We start from the raw sequence: 20,030 nt of genomic DNA on the forward strand, positions 1-20,030 counted from the left end.
CCACATCTTCTTTTCCAAGGAATTCTATATCACACAACTATCTGTTGCTTGAGGAAACATCTCCAGGTTGTTCTGAACATGATTCCTGCTAGCATCATTTAATGACCTGTCATAAATGCCCTCTGTCATCTGTTTCCAGGTTGAAAAGTCCTGGCCTACTCAGTCATTCCATACCATTCCTTGTTGCCCTTCTTGGATTTTTCCTGCCTTTAATAAGTATATCCCTTTATAGATGAGGGTGTCAGCTACATTCCATACTCGTTACAGGTGTACAACAGACTTACACAGTGACAGTGCAATGATGGTCTCCCATTTGTCCTCTTTTCTCTTTCTGAGATTTGATTTTATCTTGTGTTTGCCTAGAACTGTCTGTCCATCGTAACCCAAAGAGCTCACTCCTTAGTGGGGTCGATCACCTCTGAGCACATCATTTTGTATGATGGGCTAGGATTGTTTATCCTCTTTTACATCACTTACGTTTGTCTATACTGTAAGATTACCAGGATGGGGAAGTAATAAGAAAAACATTCCTCTTGTGTTATTATCCAGCAGGCCTGGCAGACAATCCTGCATGTTATTTTCACAAAGTGTTTGTTTTTCGTATCCATTCATCAGTGAATGTTAAGCAGGCTGTAGGAAGCCGTTCCTGATCAGTGCATTTTGGCAAACATCGGTAATGTCTTGTACACAAGGAGAGCAGATGTCACATTTTACAAAAGCTTGAGCTGACAAGACCTTTCTAAAGCTGCTTGTAATGTTGATTTTCAGAAAGTACAGATACTGCATATAAAAAACTGAGTCCTCCTAGGTGCTAAGTGCCTTTTGCAAGGTGCTTATGAATCCCAGGTCCTTTGGGGAATCAAGATTGCTCAGCATCCTTGTAAAGAAGCACTGTGTACCTTTCAGGAACAGATTCCAAAATTGCAATGCAAAGCCTTTGCTTCCAGATCTTATTTCTCCTACTGGAAAATGAAAGGTGCTATTAATAAAGTCAAATCAATCCCAAAAATGGTATGCTAAATCATCTTCGACAGTTGTTTAATTATTGCAGAGCACCTGTTGGTTTTTGCGGTGGCACTGAAGCAAATAAGTTGAGCTAAATGAATAAAAAAGACAATCTTCAGTGAAGATATAAGGCAAAAGTAATGACGGAATTAGATTCATTACCAGATCTCAGAAGAGTTTCCCTAAATTTCCTATAGTAATGTAACAAAAATTTAACAGTGGAGGAAACGTACCACTGAAAGTGATGATGTTGGTATCCAAGCAAATTTGAAGACAGTATTCAAAAAAGGGGAACCTAAAACCCTGACTTAGCTCAAATCATTTGGAGCTGTTCGGTACTTTGAGTCTAAATTCATTTGTAGTGCAGCTTTCCCTGCCCGTGGGGAATGGGTAATTAGCCAAGATTTGAAAGTCGGTGTGGACAGAAGAGCTGCCACTGGTGGCAGGGAGCATCAGTAGCCTTGCCATAGTATCAAGACATCCTGGGGCGTCTCCTGGCCTTGCCGGTGCGTGCGCTTTGCTCTGGCTGAAATCCCGCGTCTCGTCTGAAGCCCGAAGAGAGCAGTTATTCAGCCTTGGCACCAGCCTCTATTTGAGAAAAGTAAAAAAAACCATCAGATTTTCATTAATGAGGTGCCCTTGTCTGTATTTATGGTAGTTTATAGTGTTACGTCAGTTCTGCTGTTCTGGGTTTCTTGACTAGAAGAAATGTTTACATGGTGACTCCAACTTTGTCAGAAGAAAACGGGGAGGAAGGCTGGAGAAGAGATGTCATGCAGCACTCTTCTAAGCATGACTTCATTTTGATTCTTTCATTCTCTTGTCAGGTGCGGGATTCGATGGAGTGGAAGAAATTAAACGTCACCCTTTCTTTGTTACTATTGACTGGAACGTAAGTGGAGCAGCATTTTATTTATTTTTTAAATTATTTTTTCTTAGGTAAATTTTTGAAGACAAACTGGCATGCTTAGAAAAAAGATGAAGTGAACCCTAACATAGAGAACCCAGGAGCTAGAGCCTTTTAAGTGGGTGCCTGTGTCTCTTGCATACGTATTTGGTAGTGATAGGTTTACAGTTGGACTCAATGATCTTGAAGGTCTTTTCCAACTTAAATGATTCTATGATTCTATATATACATTTCTTCACATACCCATAAATGAAAGAAATATAAAGCTGCTTTTAGCATTGCCAGTTTTCTCTAACCCCTTGTCTTTCTTTTGTCTGATGGTCTGGCTTATCATGGTACTACCTGAGGCTATTTGCAGGGTTCTGCAGAATAATTTCCACATTCAGCTCTAATAAACATGATGCATTGATTGTGGGAGCTGGACTGGAGTGAAAATGAGCAGCTTTAAATTAAATGAAAGAATTCCTGTAATATTTCATTTGCAAAAGAAAATAGAGCCAAAGGACTGGGATTTAAAGAGATGCTCCAGTGGGAAGTGGTCTGATGCTCCAGCTCCCTCCATCTTTTTACTTTTATGTTCCGTATTGAAATACTTGACCCTTCTCACTGGGTCGGGCAAGCTGGACTAGATGCTGGTTTTATTCTTTCCGATATCAGGGACCTCTGTGAACCCGTTTCACTCTTGGAATTATTCAGAGCAGCTCCAGGTCTGCTGTTACACAAACCTGTTGCCAGGAGCTCCCAGGAGCTCCCAAAACCTCCGGGCTCACCCTTTTCCCAAACACAGTATGGTGCTACTGGGACTGGCTGGGTGTTGGTAGAGCTGGTACAGCAGGCTGTACAGCAGGTTATGCTACTTTATGCTGGGGGAATCATAAATCTTCCAACAGGATAGCTTTGTTGACCCCTTCTTGTCAGTTTTGGACTAAGTGACCATAGGACAAGATCTGGCCCTTCCACTATATTGCAGTGGGGGATACAGAAAAGCACATCACAGATGGATTTTCAGAAGAGTGATTTTAAATCCCTGAGTATACAAGTGAAGCGGACAGAACAGGAAACAGCAACTCCTCATACAAGTTGTTGATGTTTTGTTGAGGTGAGTCATTAATTTAACATCAGCACTCAAAATTGGAACAGCAAACATTTGATCAAATCTAACATGGTTCAAATAACACATGTCAGACATGATTCACAGAATGGTAAACAAGGATTTATTTTATTGCTATCAGCTACAGCTCATAAAGCTGGTGGTAGAGATTAGCTAACTATTCAATTTAGACTTGCAACAGGTTAAACCTTCTTTCAGTCTCAGCGTCATATTTGTTCAACTCAACTTATTTTTAGACAAACCTGGAGGCAAACACATTTTGTTCTTGACTGAGACATCTACCAGTGCATCGGAGCTCCTGATTGCCACATCCTCTAGAATTTTCTAGTTTAATTTTATCTGACCCGTGTTATGGTATTGTTCTGTCTCTTTAATATTTGATCTGAATTGATCACACTGATGCAGTTCTCGCTATAAATTCTGGTAAAACAGCATGAATGTATGTGACAGAGACATTCTCAAACCAGTGCTCAGGGCTTTACAGTAAAGTTAATTCCTCTGCAAAAGCACATTTTGTGATGCCCAAGTGGCCTTTGAAAGGCCCACAGAATCATTTATCTTGGAAAAATTCATCAGTCTAATTCAAATTGCCTGTTAAAGAGTTGTCATGACTCATAAGCATGTTAAGAGATGATCACTGAAAGTGGAGTTTGAAATTTTCCTTCATGGTCCTCACAACTTTTAGTCCCATTACGTATATTCTGGAGTCTAGATTCTCTTACCTCTTCTGCTTCTTACTAATCATGAGATTCTATATAAAGACTTTACATTTATGAAAACATTAAGTGAAAAGAAAAAATAGAGAGACCTGAAGAGTTCGGTTCTTTATTATTATTATTTTCTGTATTCCCGTGTTATCTCCGCAGTCCTCAGCTTTGCAATCAAAATACAGGTCAAGTGCGTACATCTTAACGTAATAAGGAGCACTGGAGCAGTGAGAGGGTTTCTCCTTCTTCTGTGTTTGCTAGTGGAGCAGCTCAGTAACTCATCACAGAGAAATGAGGCTCTGCATCTTGGAAAAGTTTTCAGCAAAGTCAGTTCTGGACTATCAGACTCCTCAGACCACCTTCTCGATTGGTGATTGTTTCAAGCTCAGTTTTTTAGGGAACAATTTCATGCCTGTCTGAGGAAATTGTACATTGTCTGAAAAAGTTCTTATGGATGGGTTAGGTAAATGTCTACCATGAAGAGGCTAGGTATGCTTGAACATGACTTGGAGCTAGCGGGGCATGTGGATTTAATTGCCCTTTGATGTCTTATCTAGCCCTCTAACTTTGCTGTAAAATATAGCTGTAAAGATCCATTTTAATCCAACGTAATTAGTGCTTATTGCACTCTCTTGGAGACAGACGGATTATTATTACACAGGTCAGCTATCATCTTTGCAATATATTTGCTCATTTAATCCTAATTTTACTATCACTCGCGGAGATCTTGGGAGGCTTATCTAGTTACGGCAGCAATATTGTATGCGTTTCATAGTGGTGTGAGCCAGCCTGGCCCTGAGCTGAAGCCAGGGACTTGCCTTACGATGATGGTGATCCAACCAACTGCTGACGTGTTCTCCGTGGACAGAAACAGAGCGGGGTCAGAGAACAGAAATGGATCAGGCACAGATGTTTAGTGCTGATCTCTATACAGTTGCAGGAGAAGAGTCCCCGATGCCCTCATTTTGTTCTCCCATCACGTACGTATACTGAATCACTCACATCAATTTGCAGGCAGTCAGCAAACAACGTTGTTGAGGCAGGGCATGAATGTTGATTTATTTTATACCTTGGTAATATAAAGACCGCAGAGAGCAGGAGGCAAGCTCTTTTGGAGAGCTTCTATACTACCTTGGCAGGTATGATAGACAGGCGTGCTGCGACTGACTGCACAGAAACTTTCAGCGACTGTAGTAAAATGATCCTCCATCAAGAGCCGCGTTATCACAAAGGGTCAGAATGGTTTAGTGTCTTCTAGAAACCCAGTAAGAAACAGGTCTTTTTTTAGGCAAGATTTTTCCTACAAGTGTGATGTGATAACTGGGAACAAACCACTAAGTTGCTTCACGTAATTTTAAAAAGAGATTCAAAAAGAGCTGCTTCCTTCCAAGTTGTGTGTGAAGTGTAGATATCGCAGTGATGAGGTCATTAGAATTGCAGACAGAAATGTATAAATGGGACCTTCATTTCAGAATACTGTCAGAGCTGTTCCCTTGGGTTTTGGGTTGGGGCTTGGTTACTGTGTTGCTCAAGTGTTTACCTGTTGGAGCAGTCATTTCCCACTCGTTTCCCAACCCTCACTGTCTTCAATCGAACGCAACCAGACATATTGTTGGGTTTGGATGAAGGCAGCAAACCCAGTGGAAACAACACACGCAGTGTAAAAAATCCCCCTGTTACGATGCTGCAGATGGTCCTACCAAGCCCAGCAAGTGCTGATGACCACTGCGCGCAGAGGCAATAGGTGCAATCCTGGAAAACACGAGTGTGGCCAGAGAACAACCGTCCTCCTCCTGTCCTTTCCCAGATGCCATTCCCGTGTTCCAGGGTGCCATTCTTCAGCACAAATCTCCAGCCACCCGAAGTTTAACTTCTGGTGTGCAAGTAGCACTAAATGAACTGTGGACAATTTGACACAGAGTTTTTATGCCCAAACTTAAATTGTGGCGTGAGCTCATCTCTGTAACAGTCTCGTTTTGCAGCTGTTGTCACCCGGTAACAAAACCCTAAATTCCCACTTCCCAGGGTAAAGAACAGAGGAAGGTTTCTGCAAATATCAGTCTTGCTGCTCTAAGGCATTTAGTAGGCCCTGTGATGCAAATTCAATGGATCCTTTGTTAAATGAATGGACTGTCATTCATGATCAAGGCTGGGATTCACAGGAAGGAGAATAGATGTCCAGCTCCTTCTGAGTTTTACCTGCTTACTACCCTTGCAACCCCTTTTCTCCTTAAGACAAGCAGACCCGAACCGAGTTGACGTCAGATAATTCCAGTCATTGGCTCTGAGAAGGCACAGTCTTGTTCCTGATTTTCTTATTACTCTTTCTTCTTTCCAGGTCACGCACAAAGGATTTCTGGCTTTTCACTGAAAATGAAAAATGAAATCCATTTTTGCAGACTGCAGTCGGAGGAGTGGGCTATAAACAGTAGTTTTTGTTTAGATGACAGGCTAAATTGGAACTAGAGCAAATGACATGCTAGAAAATGAACTGTCAAATACAGCTGAGGGAAAGAGTGGGAAGCAAGTGGACTCAAGTTCTATTTCCTTCAATATTAATCAGAGATCAAACAAAACTGAAAACATGAATTATTTAATTGCGGGTTTTACCAACAGCAAAATTGATCCCAAGGTCTGATTTCTGCTAGCTTCTCTATCATTTGCAGGCAATAACATTGAGTCGTTAATCTAGGAGAGGACAAGCATTTTAGAAGGTGCTTCATCCTTTTGTCTGCTTATTGGATTTTCCACGGCAGGTGCATGTATCAAGGGAGTTTATTCTCACACTACAAGTGCGTCACTGTGGAGGGTAGCATCTTTCTATTTCTAGGAGGTGTCTAAGGAATAATTCAATTCTTCATCAAAGAAACTCAGTTGAGGAAATGACTAAATAGTTTTTAATTAAATTAAACCTTTATCTTTTTCTTGATATTTGCCAGGCACGCGTACAGGGCATTTACATCTCTGGGTTTTTTTAGGAGTGTGTTTTTTTAAAGATGATGAAAAATTAGCTGCTTATAAGTAACAAGAGACAGACGCATGTCACAGCATTTTGTTACTACTCTCCGTGGTGCATTACTTGACTCTCAACTGAGGAGGTGTTCAGATGAAGCTCATATTAGGGGTCTGGCAACGTACATTCTTATAGGGAAAATTAGTTCTTTGAAAAAAGGTTTTTGCCCCGAATGAGAAAGGAAGTTGATAGAACCTCGTAGTTTCTCAAACTGAAGGTACTGATTATCAAAATCTCAGAAGGATGTGAGGGGTTGATAAGCAGACAGAAGCATGGATACGTATCCAGGTGTGATTATCTAAATCAGTACTTTCACACCTTGAAGTTTATCCCCCTCATTCTATGGATTATGCATTCCCTCCACACAGCCTGCGGATCTGACAGCTGTGCATGATGTGCAGTGACTCCTGATACCTGGCAGTCACATTTTTCTGTGATAAGTCAATGCTGTGGCCAGTTTTAAAAAATGGGGGTGGGATGTGGGGGGGTTATTCTTTACTGGAAATTACATTCTCAATAAAGACAGAAATTACATTCTCAATAAAACATTAATGGCTAAGGAATACAGTTCTCCTTTACAGATGTGGAAGTAATGTGGAAGAAACAACTAGATGTGGCGCTTCAGGGCATGCTCTAGTGGCAGAGATTGTAGGTTGTTTGGTTGGACTCGATGATCTCAAAGGTCCTTTCCAACCATGAAGATTCTATGATTCTATGAAAAAAAAATCTTCAACTTCTTATACCCATGCAAAATAACACGTAACACCCAACCTGAAGTTTAAATGCTCCAGTTAGCATTAACATATCCAAAGTCTTTTTGAATGCCTAATAAGATGCCCCAAAATAATAATTTGGATATGAAAACTGGGATTTAAATTGGGACAACTGGGACACTGTTCCCATTAAAATAGGTGGTGTAACTCCCAGTGACTTCTGCATACAGAGCCAGGATCCCCATGGCTTGGGAAGAAGATAACTGTCTAAATTTTACCATAAGTTATGTGAGAGCATAATAGAAATAGTCAAAGACAAGATTTGAAACTTAACTTGCTATGCCATTTGCCACTCTGGTTGGCTTCTGTTGGAAGAGATCAAGGTGATCCGTCAGCCTAAAATAATTTTGGGACCGCAGTAAGAGATAATAGGTTAATACATTTCACCTAAAATGAGAAATATTCTTGGAAAATCCAGAAGGATCTCAAATGCTCCAAGAGATTTGTTCTCTGTGTGTATAGAAAACAACGGCTGTGATTCTTACTGTTTTCTTAGATCAGTTTGTGTCACGTTGTGTTTTGCAGTCTACAGGATGCGGGTTTTCAAAGGAAGAAGTGTTCTGCCTGCAGCAAGCCTTCATTTTTAACTGTGTTGTGCTGCCCTGTGGTTTAGTGTGCTTCAGTGAATTGGCTTTGGTTGTAGTGGCTCACTCAGAGAACTGGAGCCCGTGCGGGATGGGGAAGCCAAGAGATGACACCGCTCTGCTTGTTCTTGTTCCTCAAAGATTTAATTTAGTTACCCGATTCAAGAGCTTGGGGGAAAAAAAAAAGTTTTAGGCAGTTTACCTTTTGCTGTTCCTAGTTGTCTAGTCAGAAACACCAGAAATAATTTTTATCACAAGTGGAAAAGGAAATGGAAAAGGGAGTTATCCGGGTTGTGCTCAGAGGAGGTGCCTTTCACTCGCACAAGCAACTTCTTTGTTTCCATCCCCTCCCAGCAAGCGAATTTGTGATTACACATCTTTAGGTGGCGTGTGACTCACGATGAATCTTAAATCCCTCCCTAGTAGTGGAGGATGTGGGTTAGGGATTCAAAATACAAATGTAGCTCCAACAGCACTTAAGAAACTACAGATGGGGGGAGGAATTAAGAGGCCAGGGAGAATATGGTTACGATAATCAAAAGAGAGTGCCGTTCCCAAATGATGTACGACTCTAAAACGTGTTCCAGTTTTTGGACCTCACAGGATGAGGGGTGCATTTAATTCAAGGAGAAAGCATGTGTGTGCGACCATGGTGCTTTCTGCAGTAGAAGGACTGCAGTTGTGAATTAAGACAAATAAAGGGAAGCTGGAAGTAAATAGCTTTCCCAAGGTGAAATCCTAGCGACAGAAAAACCTTCAGTAGGTGCTCAGTTCTCTTTTAAAGTTCTGTGCAGAGAGAAAAAGCTGTATGTTAATTACTAGGTTGATACTTTTCAGTTGATGAGTGACACTTCCTGTCTAAGTGTGCAATTTTGCTTTTAATTATTTGGAAGACTGGCTTTCCATTGTGGCTCACAGCAATTATTCATCTCTTTTTTCTCTCAGAAGATACGTAGCAGTTTTACGCAAGCAGGAACTTTTTATGGTGAAATGGCCATTAATTATTGCAGAGTCATTTCCAGTCTCACCATTCCACTTTTCCAGGGAATCATAATTCAACCACAAACATATGCTTTATGCTAATGCTAATACTACGCTACAGAATGTCCTGCCTCAAGAACCTTTATTTATCTATGCAAAATCAAGTTCAAATTATATTGATGTGTATATATCTTAGGTTTGACCACATGCTTTGTATTCCAGAAGTTAATTCACCGCAAAACCCACAGTTAAAAAGAATCTTCCTGCATGCAAAGAGTTGGACAAGCATGTATTAATCTCCATTAAATATTTTGAAAAATCAGCTCATTATGAAGTTGTTTTAAGAGCTAACCTGAAAATATATGTTACAAACAGTCATAAAATTGAACTCTCCAGCTCCTATTATGACTTGAAAGTTTGGATGAAACGTTATACTTATGCTCAGACATGGTAATTATTGGGCACTGTCTGTGGCAACTAATTCGGACCTTTGAAACCTGAGAACAAATGCATTGCTGGAAAGGGAATGCAGTCTAGGGACTGAAACGTGGGGCAGGGAGTCAAACTGGAGCGCTGTTCCTCATGCTGCCAATCAGCACGATGTTCGGGTTTGGCCATTTCAAGCAGAGATGATGCAGAGATCACTGAAATCAATAGGACTCTTTCCATTAACCTCTGTAGGCTTTGGATCAGGTCCAGACATGCAGCACCTCGGTTTGTTCATACCCCAGAGTGCGTGTGTCTGTGTGTGTGTATTTATGAATGCTTGCAAAGGAGCACAGAGTAGCAGCGTCTTAAAGATCACTAAGCACGATTAAAGAGGCCACAAAACCTCTGGTAATAACGGCAGTGTATGAGCATACATTTGTGATGACTCTTACTTATGTGATCACTTATGTGATCCCCTACGTGTCCCCTCCCTCGCCAGCAAAAGCTCACACACCTGGCCGTGCTTACTTGTGATATACCTTCCTCTCTTCCTTATGTTTCTTCTTAGTTTTGCTCCTCTGCTCAAGCCACGTGTAGGCCTTCAGCGTGATTCCCCACCCATCTGCAGTGCTTTCTTCCTAATATCTTTTGATGGGAATTTCATCTAATCCTCAGCTGTGAGCCTGTTCTCTTTTACCAGATATGCCAAAAGAACAAGTCTTTTGTTTAGGTTGTAAGCACCAGGCAGCCAGGCCTGTTGCTCAGCTCAGTCTGGCAGGGTGTCAAACATATTGCTAGTTCTTGACAAATAATAAATGCTAAACCAGACACCGCTTCCTAGTGGTTCTTTGTGCTGATTGCCATTGCTGCGCTGCCGAAGTCACCCATGCAGTTTCCTGGTGTTACCATCGCATCTCCCAGTCCTGCTCTTCAGACCAGTGACTTTCCAGATGCCCCAGCTGGAATATTGTGCCAGTCTATGAGCTAACTTTTTACCAAAAGCATCTGTGTTTATATTATGGATCCCAGTTACTAAAAAGTGCAGGGACCATCCAGGGCACAGCTTTTAAGCCGACCAGTCAAGCAGGAGCCTGACCTACGGATACATCATCCTCTTCTGTCAGTCCTGCAAGGATGGCACAGAGCTGAGAGAGGACACCCTAAACAAAGCAGGGGAGCCTATCTGCAGATGCCGAAGGTGTACAGATTGTTGTTGATTGTGATCTCTTCTTCTCCTTGTAGAAACTATACAGGAAAGAAATCAAGCCACCCTTCAAGCCCGCAGTGGGACGGCCAGAAGACACCTTTCATTTTGATCCAGAGTTCACATCTCGGACCCCCACAGGTTAGTAAGGGGTAATGCATCTTTTTAGTGAGTAAGTTCATTCTTCCTTCCCTTCTCCCTTCCAACGGGGTCTAAAAGTCTGATGACCTGTGGCTGTACTGGGTTTTGCAATATCCAGCAGGAAGCAGATTGTTTTGCATTTCCAAGCAAAGCTTATAAGCATTTCACCAACTTCACGTTAATTTGTCTTCAGGAAGGACAGATTTCACGTTTTTAATAGGAAAAATAACTATTGATTTGCTATTTTATTACTCTTATCATTGCTTACACTAGCTGAATTTAACTATTTTAAATTACCTTGGCTTCAAAGAACTTCGCATGTCTGCAAATTAGTATTTAATTATATATCCCATAGACATTTTCTTTAATTATGAAATCCCGTGGACTATGGACTGTTGGAGGTTAATATGTGGTTAACAGTAATGGAGAATCATCAAGTTCTTAGATCAGTGGAGTTACACCAACAGGAAATTTGGCCCACAATATTTAGAAAATCCTTGCAGTGAGAATGTTGTTCCTACAATTTCTCTTTCCTAACAGGAATATCACACTTTATGCAGTGTCTGTATGAAGGTGATTATTGCACAAAGCACCATCTTTCCACTCCTTTAGTGGAAAGAAGAATATCGGTAACCTCGGGGTGGTAATCCCAGTTATAATGTTGCCTCTTGCTAGACACGGATAAAGTACATTACATTTCTGCCTGTGATATTCCTCTGTAAAGAAGTACCTATTTATACATTCTAAAATGTAAAAATTTAATTAGCTGCTGTTTTTAAAACTCCTGGAAGATGGTAAGCACTGTAAATATCACATAGTATTGCTGTAATAACCAAGTATAAGGTCTCTAACCTCAACCCTCAAATTGCCCCAAAACTATTGCAGTGAGAGCAAAAGATCTGAGCTTTCATTATGAAAACACCTGCATTATAGCACACAAATCAGAGCTGAGATTTCCTGTAGTTTTTGTTCAGGCTTATCATGACCTTCAGCCTTTTTCTTAAAACTAGCCGAAACTTCTATTCAAAGCTTTGCTCAAACCTCCTCTCATGGGGTATGAAATGGTGGTGTCTGTTCAAAGTCTTTTATCAGTCTTGGTTCCTAGTTTTTTTGGCAAGGACACGCTGACTTTCACAAGCTATAAAAAATGTTGCACTCTGATTATTTGGGTCTAACTGAAGCGTCCACCTGTCTCCAGTATAGATTAGTGATGTTCTGATATTCCTGTCCCACCCCATTGAAACAAATGATCTTTGGATACCAGACATTTCACACCTTTGATTTTAGCTTTAAGTCAGATTCCAGAGGAATCCATTTCTCTGAAATATTGGAGACTGCAAGTTAGTCTGATCTTAAGAGAAGTGCAGGCTGGTGCTGCCCTGGAAAGTCTCAGAGAAGCATTGTGATTTTGGATTGCTTTGGAAGTCCATGCTTCATTGGTTGTACTGGCATGAAAATCCTTGTACTTCATGCATGTGCAGGGTTATATTCTACACTTTACATGTTACTGCTGTTGCCTAATTCAATTTGATATCTCATGCAAGACACTGACTCAGTAGGTTTGTCTTAGGGTGATGGCTGGGGTGGGGAGATGGCCTGTCTCAGTTCTGCTTCATGCTCTTATGGAAAGTGGCCTGAGAATCAAACCCTGACCTTTCAAAATAGCTGTAATTGAAAGTGTGAATCCCTTTACACTTCCAGAGTGATAGAAAAGCCCTCGCAGACTCCAGCATATCTTGCAGCCCCTGACTGTTGACTGGTTAGGTCAACCAGATGGGGAGAGCATCACAAGAGTGTTTAATACCCACCCATATTTTTGGTGGAATCAAACAAGAACCTTTTTTATTTTGTGTTTTTTTCTGTGATGACACAGGCTCTATACAAACTTACCCTGTTACTGAGAATGTACCCAGCCAGAAAGCACTGTAATAATTCCTCTTTCGTGATGATGATGCAGTTGTATTTTAATGAAGCTGTCAGGAAGACATTACCAAGGAGGGGGCACAGATACATGCAGTCCTTCTGCACTCTGTCTTTATGAATGAGTTCTCCTGCCCGGAAACAGGTTTATGTCAAAGTTTTGGATCCAGTAATTTGCTGTCTCTCAGACAGTTTCTTTAGCCTGAAGGCTGAAACGTCTTTCTGTGGATTCCTAACCTCAGCTCTGAGTGTGCCAAAGATGTGGTTTCTGACATGGACAGTTCATCTCTGTGGGTATAGTTTCACATCACTTTTTCTCTGGGATTTGTCTGAGTGGGAGTTGCTTTTTCTGGACACTTGTTTCCTAAGTCCACCCCTCTGGACCCACATCTCATTTGTGCTGACTCAGCTCCTCACAGGGAGCAGGAGACTGAAGGAATCCAGGTTATAAATGGCGATATGAACAAGGATCAAACCAAGATCATTCTGGTGATCCAACTTAGATTTCAGTCCACAAATGGTTGTGCTGTCGTATGCGATGGAGCAGCCTGCTGTGACCAGCAGGGATGTCTTAGGCTGGCTTTACTGCTGAGACAAAATTTGTAAAATTGCGCCTCAAGTATCTAAATTTCCTCCTCTGCAAACAAAATAACAATGTTTGCTAACCCCAGTGAAGCATACTGAAGTAAATTACTGAAGATTTATGAAGCCTGTGAAAATCCTGTAAAGTTAGATGCTCTAGTGGGACAAAGCATTATGACTTTCACAGGGAGAAAGACAACCATTATACAGGATTGGTGTTTGCAAGTGGGTCTAATTCAGACATATCAAATGATTTTGGATTTATCAAGACTAGGAAAATTATTTAGGTTTCATAGCTACCGGTTAATTAACATGATTTGAACATAATTTTGCACTTAACACATATGTTTTAACATTTAATTCATATGATGGGCATATCAGTTGTTGGTGATGAATGTTTAATATGGAACACCAAATAATCAGCAGTTCCTCTACAGTGCTTGATAAAGAGATTGGCAGTGAATTATAAAGGAACAGTTATTTTTAAATAGAGATGACCTAGCACTTTCGTTTTAGAGCCAGATCACAGCTTTTCTGAAGTTCAGGAGCGTTCGGATTTGAATTATTGTCATTCCTTTTATGAAACAAACATTCTTTCCTCTTAATTAATCCCTCTTGGAAAATCACTGTTGTATATATGCCATTGGAAGAAGTACCCAGTGATGCAAGAGGTCTAGTGTGATTCATCCACGTATTTGCAAGGAGAGTGCCCACCAATACACTGAGATAAACAAGTAGCCCACGTCATTTTACCAAACGACAAGGTTCTCCACGTACTTTGCAGTGAGGTCTGACTTGCTGTGCTTATTTCTGATTCCTTGTAAAGCTGAGGCGGCTTTGTAATGAGATATAGAATTAGCTGCAGCCTCAGTTTTGTTTATTTCCGAGCAGATAATTTGTTTTTACCATATTCTGCCTTCAGATCCTCTGTTCGTTTGACCAGTAGATTCATACAGGCAATGTTGACAAAAGGAAATGCTTACATTCTCACGTATTTTCAGGACCTCAGGCAATACTCAATCTTCCACGCCATTGTCCTACACACTAATGGGTGCTGCTGATGGTCTAGGCAGGTGAGTCAGATATAAGGTCCAGTAGGGATGTATTTTCTTTAGTGAAACTGGATGTTTACAGATTCCTACAAGGAGATAGCTTTCTAAAGGAAGTTTAGCTTTGTAACCTTGCCATGGTAAATCACATGTTGCACTGGAGGAAATGTGAAGGGGAGAGGGAAAAAAATGAAACCCAACAAAAGAACAAATAAAAGGTAAGCAAATTTTAGTACTATAGGTTTTATAATACCCAGCCAGCTACCCAGCTACTAAGGAATGGTTTGCAATGCAACTCTTTCTTGCTTACGAAAATACCTGGGACAAAACATATACTGGGGAGAAAGATCTCTTTAAAGCTTTTCAGAATCTTAAGAGAAGCACAACTCTTGTCTTCTCAGTTTGGCAGGCTGTTTCTCTCACTGAGCAGTGGCGTAGGTACCAGGAACTGCTCTCCAGTTATTACATTCCAAATGCAGAATAAGTGAGAGCTCTTTGGTCTCCAGCCATTCCTCGCCTGGATTTGCCATGCCAGGGAAAGGAATGGGGAGAAAAAGTCCATGAAATTTAGTACAACACTCCTAGTCATTTTGCTCACCTGAGGACAAGTCAACCAGCATCGTTGCTGGAGTAAGTCCCAGCTCCTAAAGCTGCGCCAGAAAGATCCTTATGAGGCCACAGACCATCACTACTGGAGCATCACACTTTTACACTTGCTTCAGGTCCTGTCTTCTCTACATTCTCCTGACCCACACAACATACCACAATACCCAGAAACCACTTTAACCTTTGTAATTTCTGTAGTCAAGGTGTGCCGCGAAGGACAGATATAGCAGCTTACAACTTTTTTCCACTCCCTGGAGAACCTGTACTAAGCCAAAGGGGTGCCCTGCCTGGAGCCATGTATCCTTCTCCTAGCCTCAAAGAATGAACACGCACTGTGAAAAAAACCCCTCTGTATCTAGGAGGAGAGATCCTTGCAATCAATAAATACCCCTACACTGTTCAGGTCTAGAGGAACGGGATGGAGAAGGCACACCAAAGCCTTGGTATGGAGGTGGATTATATTCACATGCGTCTGCCAGTTTAGCAGGATCTGCTGTTGACTGTGTCTTTTGCAGGTGCCGTGCTATTACTTTCTGATCTTTTGTGCAGCTCATGAGGATATTTTCTTCCTTCTCCTACAGATTCCCCAGGTGTCCCTCCAAGTGCCAATGCTCATCATCTTTTCAGAGGGTTCAGCTTCGTTGCCTCTAACTTGGTGCAGGAGCCTGCACAGCAGGATGTGCACAAAATCACCGTCCATCCAATTGTGCAGGTACTGATGCTGATGTTGCACTTCACACTTGATGGGCAGCTACATATGCGCATAGTGTATTTAAACTGCCTCAGCGTTCTCACTGGTACTTCACAGCTACCCGGTGTAAGTAGGAGGTGTTTACATGCAGCATGTGGGAGGTGGAAAAAGAGAATTTTTTCCCAAAGCTTCTATCTTTAAATTCACGTTCCCCACAGCCTTTACAAAGGAAATAGGAATTGCACCTTATCAGAACCGTAATGAAAGTACTTCTCAACACCTGAAACGCTATTCCTGCTGCGCATACAGGGCAGGTAATGAAGTGTTGTTTTTTCAGTGAATGCATGTCCTTCTCAACAGTTTTGTCTTGGATTATATGACACAGTCAGTGTTGGCAAAGGGGCTTAGTGAACTGCTGCTCTAGGCTCCCACAGACACAGAGACCAAGCTCCTGTGCGTAAGAGGCCATTCCTGTGTTCCTGTTGCCATCGCACGAGAGCCTGGGTGTACTCATATAACCCACAGCGGCTCGACGGGGGAAGGACACTTGCCAGACGCTTGGTTCTTTGCTGCCATTCCCCTACAACGCGCTGTCCAGTTATTGTAATTTAAACCAGAAATCAAGTGCTACAGATGGCTCGATACATCAGAGGGACAGTGAATTGGGAAGGAGAACTGGGCTGCTCAAAAATGCAGCAAATTTTCCCACAAGGAAAAAGTTCCTCTCTTACCTACAGCAAGAGGTATACATGCCCCAAGGGGAGAGCCCCTGCCTGTGGTTTTCATAGTTTTCCATAGTTTTCATCCCTATTTTAATAATTTACAGCAGAATATGTCATATTTTAAAGATTCTTTTGTGCAACAGCAGGTGAAATGTTACTCCAGCAATTATGTACCAGTAATTTTATATATATTCCTGTGGTTTGCTTTGTAAAAATGTATTGAATGTAACACGTGCCTGTCTTACCATTTAGACAGTTCTGTGTAGACTTTGCTAGCAAGGATATGTTTTCTAGACAGAGGATCCTAGAGGATTTTGAGAGTTGCTGGTCATTTCTTGAGTCCTGGGATGGAATTTGCAGCAAGGCCTCAGATTTGGGTTTCACCATCTAACCAATCTGCCCGCCCAAATGTTTTCCAAAGGGCGTATTTATTAAATAAATAAAATTAGAAAATTTTAAGTTATTTTTCTGCTATTTTCAGTAGTAATGAATTTTCTTAGGTTAGGTTGGTTTAAAATGGTAACTTTTCTCTCACACAGAAATCATAGTTAAATGTATTCTGAACAAGACCTCCAGTGGTGTGGAGGCACACCCCATATGTGGGGTATCTGTTTTGAAGCCTGTGAAGCTGTTAGTGATTTATAAGTTATCTGGGCCCTCAGTAATTAGAAATAAGTGTGTATTGTCAAGTTATGCGGGTTTGTCAAGGGATTTGTGCCCGCAGTTTCCTGTGAATCTCTAATAGGAGGTGATTGTCTGCATTCCCTACATAGTTTAGAAAATCGCTGCTTTTTTTCCATTACTTCTGCATGGACAACTCTGTCCTACAGACTGAAAAAAGGTAAAAAGGGAGAGGACACACGTCTTTAAGCAAAGAGCTTCAGATTTTTTTAACTGAACTTCAAAATACCGCTAAGGACAAGAGAGTTATGTGAAGGAGATGAGATCAAGAGCTTCCTTTATTAAGATGAGGCCTTGCTTCTTTTGTCCTTGCTTTTTACACACCCTGTCCTGATTACCTTGTCTTTTGTCTTTTCCTATAGCAGTTACATGGGAACAACATTCACTTTACAGATGGATACGAGATCAAGGAGGACATAGGAATTGGCTCCTATTCAGTGTGCAAGAGATGTGTTCATAAAGCCACAGAAACAGAGTTTGCGGTGAAGGTAAGAAAGCATTCTGGTAGGCACCAGAAATGTGGTTGAGACTGCTCTGCCAGCCTGGGCAGCAGCGCGGTCAGTGGGTATTTCGTTGACTTATTTCTTGTTAGTGGGTGTTGCTTGTTCTTTCTTTCTTTCTTTCAGATGACAGGTTTCATGATAAGCCTTATATTATTTCTCACACCTTAAGTTCATCAAGTAAAATTCCCGAATGGAAAAAAAACTTTACAGTCTTGCATGAAAATCCTGCTAATCATTTCAGCCATGCTCCTTGCAAACAGGATAAGATTTTTAACAGATTCTCCATTGAATCATCATAAATAAACAAAATAACGTATAAAATACTTAATGAAGTTGAAATTGCATTTTATTCTTCTTTCTCAAGTTATTTAATTGTGACTTTTTTATTGTAGACAGATTTGTCAGTGAAAACCACGATTGCCTTCAAAAACTCAGATTTCCTTTTGTCTCCTTGACATTCAATACCAACATGCTACATAAAGCAGCAAAAGGCAATCTTCAGCAGAGATGTGAAATATTAATTCAGTGGAATTTAGCTGGATATTAAAGATAAGTTGGTGAACTTCAGACTTGGTCAAGCAGCACTGTGTAAAACAAAGTCACTGCAGACGCAGAGGCCAGGAAGCTGCTAGGATGTAGGTATGAGGAAACCTTTTTTTTGACAGGGGAGAACTTCAGTAGAACTGCTTCAATAGAACTGCTCGTGCTTAGAGGACTAAGTCCTCTAATGAATGAACAGTATGCAGTATGCAGCTATTACAGAGGGCACAAAAGACCAGAGTATGTGGCAAGTGGTGAGGTTATGTCTCAGAGAAAGAGTTCCAAACAGTTTTCTTTAAGAAAAAGGCATAGCAATTAAAAAACTCATATATTAGAAAGGTATTTCGTATTTTTTTCCTTGTACCAAAAAAAGACAAGATTGGATTAAATGAGGAATTAATATAATGAATTTGAAAAGACATGGACAGTTAAGGCAGATCCTTTCATTCTGTATGATCTCAGGGGAACAGATTACTTAAGTGAGCATAAGAAAAAAAAGTAGCTCCTTGAAATCAGTACGTAGAGAAAGGTATTTACCAAACTAGCAGTAAATGAGGGATTCTAGCCAACTGCCACTCTACTTTTCTTACTTAAAAATTTTAGAAAAGCTTTGTAAACTTAGCTTATAAATGAGATTGTATCTTTGCTATTAAATAAGATTATGAGAGCTTAAAGAAGTGATCCAAGCTGCAGTCCGTGAGATAAATGAGCTGCAGGTAGTCAATAGAATAATATTAAACCTTTCTCTCATTCTTATTTTCCATTACAAGACTGATGGTAATGCAGTGTCCATGGAAGTCCATGAAAGTTTTGGTGTCTGCCTGTGGTGACCACAGAAATCTGGAAACCACTAACAACTGACAATTTGTTGATGTCACTGTTCAAATAAATGTTGATTTTTCTAGGCTACACCATAATTAGGAGTATGGACCTACCAGCAGGTTCGTGGGCTTGCACATGAACATACTAGGATTTTCATTTCTAATGAATGGAAAAATTAGATTTTTCCAGTGTCCAGGTCATTTGTCAACAGATGGCATTATGTGATAGTAGGTATGGGTTCTGTGTAATTAAATTACATCCGTGATGAACAAAGTGTGTGTTAAATTAAAGTAATTACTTTCATATTTTATTTATATCAAGTATTGCTGACAGTTTTATCAGTATAATACAGCCAGCCTGAAACCAAAATAGAAAGACTTTGGTCCTCAAAGATGTCTGAGTGCCGAATCCAAGAGGGTCCAGCACCTACTCAGCAGCTGGGGGTTTGGAGTTCCTCAGAGGATCCAAAGCAAAATCAACACCTGGAGGCACTCAAAACTCCAGTAGAGTTTAACACTTTGATTACGAGGTTTCTGCTCTTTCCCATTTTTATTAATCATAGAATCACAGGGTAAATGGTAGGGGTTGGAAGGCACCTCTGGAAATCATCTAGTCCAACCCCCCTGCCAGAGCAGGGTCACCTAGAGCAGGTTGCACAGGAATGCGTCCACCACCTCTCTGGGCAGCCTGTTCCAGTGCTCTGCCACCCTCAAAGTAAAGAAGTTCCTCCTCATGTTTAGGTGGAACTTCCTATGCTCAAGTTTGTGCCCATTACCTCTTGTCCTGTCACTGAGCACGACTGAAAAGATCCTGGCCCCATCCTCCTGACACCCACCCTTTAAGTATTTATAAGCATCAATAAGATCCCCTCTCAGTCTTCTCTTCTCTAGACTGAAAAGGCCCAAGTCCCTCAGCTTTTCCTCATAAGAGAGACGTTCTAGTCCCCTAATTATCTTTGTAGCCCTTTACTGCACCCTCTCCAGCAGCTCCCTGTCCTTCTTGAACCGGGGAGCCCAGAACTGGACACAGTACTCCAGACGCGGCCTCACCAAGGCAGAG

At 41.1% G+C, this 20,030-nt stretch overlaps 1 protein-coding gene across 5 annotated transcripts in view; it reads left to right on the top strand.

The window, feature by feature from the left end:
• RPS6KA2 (ribosomal protein S6 kinase A2) overlaps positions 1 to 20,030 on the top strand; it is a 315,972-nt gene that overhangs the window by 262,921 nt on the left and 33,021 nt on the right. For all 5 annotated transcript variants that reach the window (XM_063329165.1, XM_063329167.1, XM_063329164.1 and 2 more), the window contains 4 exons: positions 1,833 to 1,897; positions 10,753 to 10,855; positions 15,594 to 15,724; positions 17,469 to 17,594. In XM_063329165.1, coding sequence (XP_063185235.1) covers positions 1,833 to 1,897; positions 10,753 to 10,855; positions 15,594 to 15,724; positions 17,469 to 17,594 — 425 coding nt within the window. The remainder of the gene's footprint in view (positions 1 to 1,832; positions 1,898 to 10,752; positions 10,856 to 15,593; positions 15,725 to 17,468; positions 17,595 to 20,030) is intronic.

The sequence above is a fragment of the Chroicocephalus ridibundus genome, chromosome 3 (assembly GCF_963924245.1).
Source record: "Chroicocephalus ridibundus chromosome 3, bChrRid1.1, whole genome shotgun sequence".
NCBI classification, from domain to species: Eukaryota; Metazoa; Chordata; class Aves; order Charadriiformes; family Laridae; genus Chroicocephalus; species Chroicocephalus ridibundus.